General features: G+C 38.4%; 1 protein-coding gene and 1 long non-coding RNA gene across 2 annotated transcripts; one reads left to right on the top strand and one right to left on the bottom strand.

Annotated features, from left to right (window-relative positions):
- The first annotated feature begins 702 nt into the window (after positions 1 to 702).
- On the top strand, positions 703 to 4,644 carry LOC149186518 (putative pectate lyase 5). The gene is made up of 6 exons (XM_089411023.1): positions 703 to 2,037; positions 2,195 to 2,828; positions 2,925 to 3,028; positions 3,943 to 4,081; positions 4,204 to 4,406; positions 4,512 to 4,644. Exons 1-6 carry the CDS (start codon positions 1,802 to 1,804, stop codon positions 4,642 to 4,644), a joined length of 1,449 nt encoding a protein of 482 aa, XP_089267149.1. The 5' UTR covers positions 703 to 1,801.
- Positions 4,271 to 5,124, bottom strand: LOC149186517 (uncharacterized). The gene is made up of 2 exons (XR_016255701.1): positions 4,795 to 5,124; positions 4,271 to 4,709 (listed from the first exon to the last, which is right to left on the bottom strand). It is a non-coding gene; the product is annotated as an uncharacterized LOC149186517 (long non-coding RNA).
- Positions 5,125 to 6,085: the final 961 nt, after the last annotated feature.

Genomic DNA, 6,085 nt, shown 5'->3' with positions numbered 1-6,085 from the left:
TAATTTCCAAATTTAAACTACACTCTAAGTCCCTTAAACTACACTCTCCATCCCTTGAGATTTCAATGTTAGTTTTCAATGAAGCCTTCACTCTTAAGATGAGATGCTTTTGTTGGATGCTATCCTCTAATTTCCATTCCAAGTTTACACTGCACCCTCCATCCCCTAAGACTTCAATGCTAGTTTTCAATGAAGCCTTCACTCTTAGAGAATACAATGTTGTGACAATTTACCTACATATTTTTTTAATAAAATATATGATAATTATTTTCATAATCTTATAAAATTATTGTTGATATTTAATATTCTATATATATATATATATATAAAGTTGTGGAAAAACTTATCATAATTTAGTTGTCATATTAGTAGTAGAGACAGTTAATAGTTAATCCAGGTAGACTCATCATTGTTATTTAAACAAAACTATATCCCCTAGAATTACCCGTTGAGTCAAAGAAGGGGTTTTTTCACTCTTACCAGATGCCTATAGGGCTTAGGGGTTACCCTGTTTCCTTCACTATTTTCATAATTTTATAAAATTATTTTTAATATTTAAATTCAAAATTATAAACTGAATATAGAATAACCCTTCCAATATTTTGAATTTTCATAACTTTTTAAAACCATTTTTAATATTTAAGTTCACCGTTATAAAGTTACAGTGACATTTTAGTTATAGTGACATTTTCTCTTCTTTTCATGGTTTCTTTGTGCCTGCATATCAAGGATCATGTTTATCGAGAAACCGAACCCATTTCTCACAGAAACAAGCACCCAACAACAGATACAACGTTTCTTATATGTTTCTTGTAAGTAAAATATATTTCACGCAAATTCGATGCCTCGGAATCAGATCGGCGATGACCTCGCTGTGAACTAAAGAATAACCGCATGACCTCTCTGTGAACTAAAGAATAACCGCATGAGTGTGTCTCTAAACTCTGTAGGCGGCCTATCTGACTCTGAAACTGCTATTCTATCTCTATATTGGTCCCTCGGTATTCAATTCAAGCATCCGAAAGATTGAAAGATCGGCAAGTCGGCGCTAGAACTATTGACTGGAATATTAAGAAACCTACCCATGAAAACTTTCAAGAAGTAACCAGTAAGCGATACCTTTTCCTCTGAATACTGATTTCTTCCCAGAGCATTAGTTGCCACAATGGTCTTTCCCTGCTCTTCTCACTGGGTGCCAAGAGAATGGTTACAGTATTACGAGAGAAACATCTCCATCCCAGCTTTAGTAAGACGGAAAGGATTAAAAAGTTATGGAGGCATAAACCTCTGGCTGATTAAAAAATTCTGGGATGCTACTTTAGGTCTTTTTTCTGTTAGCATCAATTTTTTCCATTTTAATTTAATGGGCTTACGGACCGACCAGACATCAGCATCATTTAATACAATTAATCTGCAGAGCTCTGTGCAAATTATAAAAGGAAACATAAATCCCAAATCCCAATCTCAATTCAAGACCAGTATACCAGCATTGTAGATAAGGACACTGTTCCACGCTTACAGCAGCACACATCCTTGAATTTCAGATTCTCCCCCGTTGGCAAAACACTGGTATTTTAGAATCTCTAGCCATTTTCATGTTTTCAGAATCCACAGTTGTTGTAGCCCTAGAGCACTGCTGCGAGTATAGAAGAAAGATACTTCCTTGTGGCATTATTTCTCAGAGATAAACAGGGTGCAGAATCTTTAGAAGAAAGATACTTCTTTGTGGGATTATTTCTCAGAGATAAACAGGGTGCAGAATTTTTCTGCATTGAGAGCTACGATTTCTTGAGCTTCTAGGATGAAAATGACTATCCAGAGTCAGTTATATTCTCTATTTCTACTTGCGGTAATAGTCTGCCTTCAAATCCTGGCTCCAAATTGTTCCGCAGCAAAAACTCACCGAATTGTGGACAACATCATGGGTTTCCCTAGAGGGCGCCCCACTATACAAGCAACAGGGCAGACACGACAACAGAAACATAATTCTTCTTTTTCAGTACAGAGTCCTGAACAAGTAGTTAAATCGGTCCATAAGTAAGTGCCCCATTTAAATTTTTTCAATCTCCAGCTATATATTTGAAAACGATGAGAATGACATCTATACTAATTGATTGCAATTGAGTATCTGAAATGCAGAGTATTGCTTATAAAATTTTACTGATTTTATGCATGGGAATGGCGTGTGATGCAGAAGTATCAATGATTCTCGAAGACAGCTGAGCTATTTGTCCTGTGGAACCGGTAATCCAAAAGATGATTGTTGGCGCTGTGATCCAAATTGGCAAATGAACAGGCAAAAGCTTGCAGATTGTGCTATTGGCTTTGGCCGGAATGCCATGGGAGGAAAGGGCGGTCAATACTATGTAGTAACCGATTCCAGTGACAACGATGCTGTGAATCCCACACCTGGTACTCTCCGCTACGCTGTTATTCAAGACGAGCCGCTCTGGATCATATTTGAGAGTGACATGGTCATTCAGCTCAAAGAAGAGCTCATCATGAATAGTTTCAAGACCATTGATGGCAGAGGTGCCGATGTCCATGCCCACGGTGCCTGCATAACGATACAGTATGTGACCAACATCATCATTCATGGTATCAGCATCCACGACTGCATTCAAACAGGCAATGCCTTGGTGAGGGATTCCCCTGAGCATTATGGTTGGAGAACGCTGGCAGATGGCGATGGCATTTCAATTTTTGGAGGACGCTATATCTGGATAGACCACTGTTCTCTTTCCAACTGTAACGACGGCCTAATCGATGCAATTATGGGATCCACTGCCATCACCATATCAAATAATTACTTCACTCACCATAACGAGGTCTCATACTGCCATTGGATTCCTTTCAACGAATTTACAGTTCTGTCTATTAATCTCTGTCACAGACAAAAAGCTGAAATGGTAATTTCTATGCAGGTCATGCTTCTGGGTCACAGCGACAGCTATGTTCAAGATGTAATAATGCAAGTAACGATCGCCTTTAATTACTTTGGTGAAGGCCTTATCCAGAGGATGCCTAGGTAAACTCTCTTCCCCACATGAAATCAACCTCTCTGAATCTCTGTGATGTCATGGTATTGCCATAATTGCAGAAGGATTTCACAAGGTTACATTGATCATATTAGGAATGGAATGGTGCATTTCACAACGTTAGATTGATCATATTATGAGTGCTAAGATAAATGTATATTAATGGAATGGATTGCAATGCAATGTCAGAAAACCTTTTCCTATCAATTTCTTTATCCATTTTTTTGGTCATGTCGTGATCATTAATATAAATGTATGTTAATGGAGTGGAATGCAACCTTCCTACCAATTCATTCATTAAATGCAGGCAACCCCTTGAATATTTTATCTTTAAATTGATTAGGTAGTTTTGAAATAACTCTAACCTAAATCTTACAATGCATATAAATAGAAATTAAATATAGAATCTGTTAAAATTACAGATTGTGATTATACAGATGAATTCAAAAACCTTCAATATGAAATCTACTGAAGTAATGGCGGTATAAATTCAACAACTTCTGAAACACCTGCTGATACAATCTATGAATCCCATATGCACAATTTCATATTTATCCTACTTTGATTTCATTAGCCCGCTTTATTTGACTAACAGATCCTGAGTTAAGCTGAATATGTATACTGTTCTCATCGTCGGCCTTGCCTTTATTTGACTGTATACCCTTCTCTCTTTATCGGTGTGTGCACTGTATCCTCTTTTGACTTTATTAATAAAAGCACACTTCAGCTAATTTCTGTGTATACCTTTTACAATAATGAGATTCCAAAGGGTATTCCACTGTGACCATGTGACCACAGCAAATTGCTCATGTTATACTTTAATGTGATTCTTCTACTTCAAATTTATCCTGTTGTTTGTATCCACTGGCAAATAATGGGAATGAACTTACCCTTGATATTGCAGGTGTCGACATGGCTACTTTCATGTGGTGAACAACCAGTACGCGCACTGGGAAATGTATGCAATCGGTGGGAGCGCAAACCCAACAATTAACAGTGAAGGCAACAGATTCGTAGCGCCCGATAACGCCAACGCTAAGGAGGTGCAGAACCCGGTTCCCTCTTCTTGAATCGGACCAAAATCATAGCATACTTTATCAGTAATTTCAAATTTCATGTTTGTCTTTGGAAAGAATTCGCGACTGAAACCCCTGATGAATTGCAGGTAACTAAACGGCTGTATGCAAGCGTCGAAGAATGGAATCAGTGGAACTGGAGATCGGCAGGAGACCTAATGCTGAACGGTGCATATTTTGTTCCGTCAGGCGCCGGAGCGGCTGATAACTATGCCTTAGCCTCCAGTCTCGGGGCGAAGTCAGCGTTCCTTGTGGAAACCATTACCGGAGAGGCAGGGGTTTTACAAAGCAGGCAAGTATTCAAGGGATTAAACCCTATTCCTCATTCAATTTTCGTCGCCAAGGTAGATGAAAACCTAATAGGTTTTAACTGTTCCTACTTTTGTTTCCTCTGCAGGACCCAGAGTAACCGCAATGGGAATACTCATATGTCAGTATCAGCTGCATCAATATCAATCTTGTCGGCTTCTCCAATAATTCATCTATTTATGTGCGCTGCGTGCCTAGCATTGATGGACGTTTTGAGGTAATGTTTCGCTTCTTCCTATGGACAATCGTTGGGTACCAGCTGGAAACCCCGTTATCTCTAGTGTTGCTGTCAGACACAATGCAGCTTCAGTAAGACATGGATAATGTTCCATAGCATATCAAGGTTCTATGCATAAAATTAAAAGATATACCATGGAATCATGGAATGCCATTAAAAATTCTCTGACAGGCAAACCCAGACGAAATATATCTGGGCTTTCATCTGCAACCATGGAAATCTGGATTCCGAAGAGAAATAAGCGCATGACCCATTCATCTTCACCAACGGGCCACCTACATTAAAGTTTCTCGGTGCTCAATTTTTTGAAGTAATGATGGGTAGACAACAATTTTTGGCCATTAATGACTGCCGTATGTACAGCAATCGCACAGTTCCACGTAGTTTAAGGTATACGGAAGATCAAGATCATTCCGATATTTGTATCCCACATTGGGAGTTGAGTGGTAAATATAGTTGAAAATTTGGGTAAATGAAAATATAAATAAATAAATATTTATTAATGGGTATTTCTTATATCTTCCACTCTCCAACTTAATACGTGGTAGTAAATTTGTGCTAACTTATTAGGAATGTTTAATTTTTTCAATTTGATGTGGATAGTTATGGTGATATAAGTTTTATTATTTCTTATTAGTCTTTGTCGCTTTGTGGTTGTAGGGACTATTGTAACTGATTTGGTGTATTTTATTATTAGTTTTTTTAGTCAAAGGTATTTAACCTACTATTTTCCTTTCTAGAAGTACTTTTTTCTCATTTTATGAATTTTTTTCTGCTGTTGTTTCACCCAATAAAAAAAATTAGAGAAACTTATGATAAATGTCAATTGATATCAAGAATTTCTACTTCAATAAACTAATACCAACATTACTTCATAAACATTTTCTGTTAACATATCTTTATTTTATGTGAAGACATTTTATCTCATTTCATTTGGAGACACTTGTTTTCTCCACAAAGGACATGTGGTGAACATGTGGCGAGAGTATGAGACACTTGTTTTCTCCACAACGGACATGTGGCGAACATGTGGCGAGAGCATGAGTATGGGCTATAGTTACGAAGCACATGTTGTGAGGGAGGGGGTTATCATAGTGCTTCACTGGTTCAAAGGGTATTGAGGATTGCAGCAGGAACAAAACAATAGTTTCTATGAAAACTATTTGGGGAGCAGCAAACCAGGCACAATAGTTTCTATGAGAGTTATTCGAGGAGCAGCAACCTACTGGAACAACTACGGGACCTGGAACTGTTGTTGTTGCTGCTACTAGCATTGTTGGTGGTGGGCTTGGTGTCAGTGGACAACTACGGGACCTGGAATTCCTTCGGCTGCCGCTACCAGAACTACTGCGGCTGCCGCTACCGGAACTGCTGCGACTGCTGCTACCAGCTTTGTTGGTGGTGGGCTTGGTGTCAGTGTGGTA

This window comes from Pinus tabuliformis, chromosome 3_1 (genome assembly GCF_031772625.1).
Source record: "Pinus tabuliformis cultivar Carrire ecotype Pingquan chromosome 3_1, CPIR1, whole genome shotgun sequence".
Lineage (NCBI taxonomy): Eukaryota > Viridiplantae > Streptophyta > Pinopsida > Pinales > Pinaceae > Pinus > Pinus tabuliformis.
This window is presented reverse-complemented; position numbering and strand designations above follow the sequence as displayed.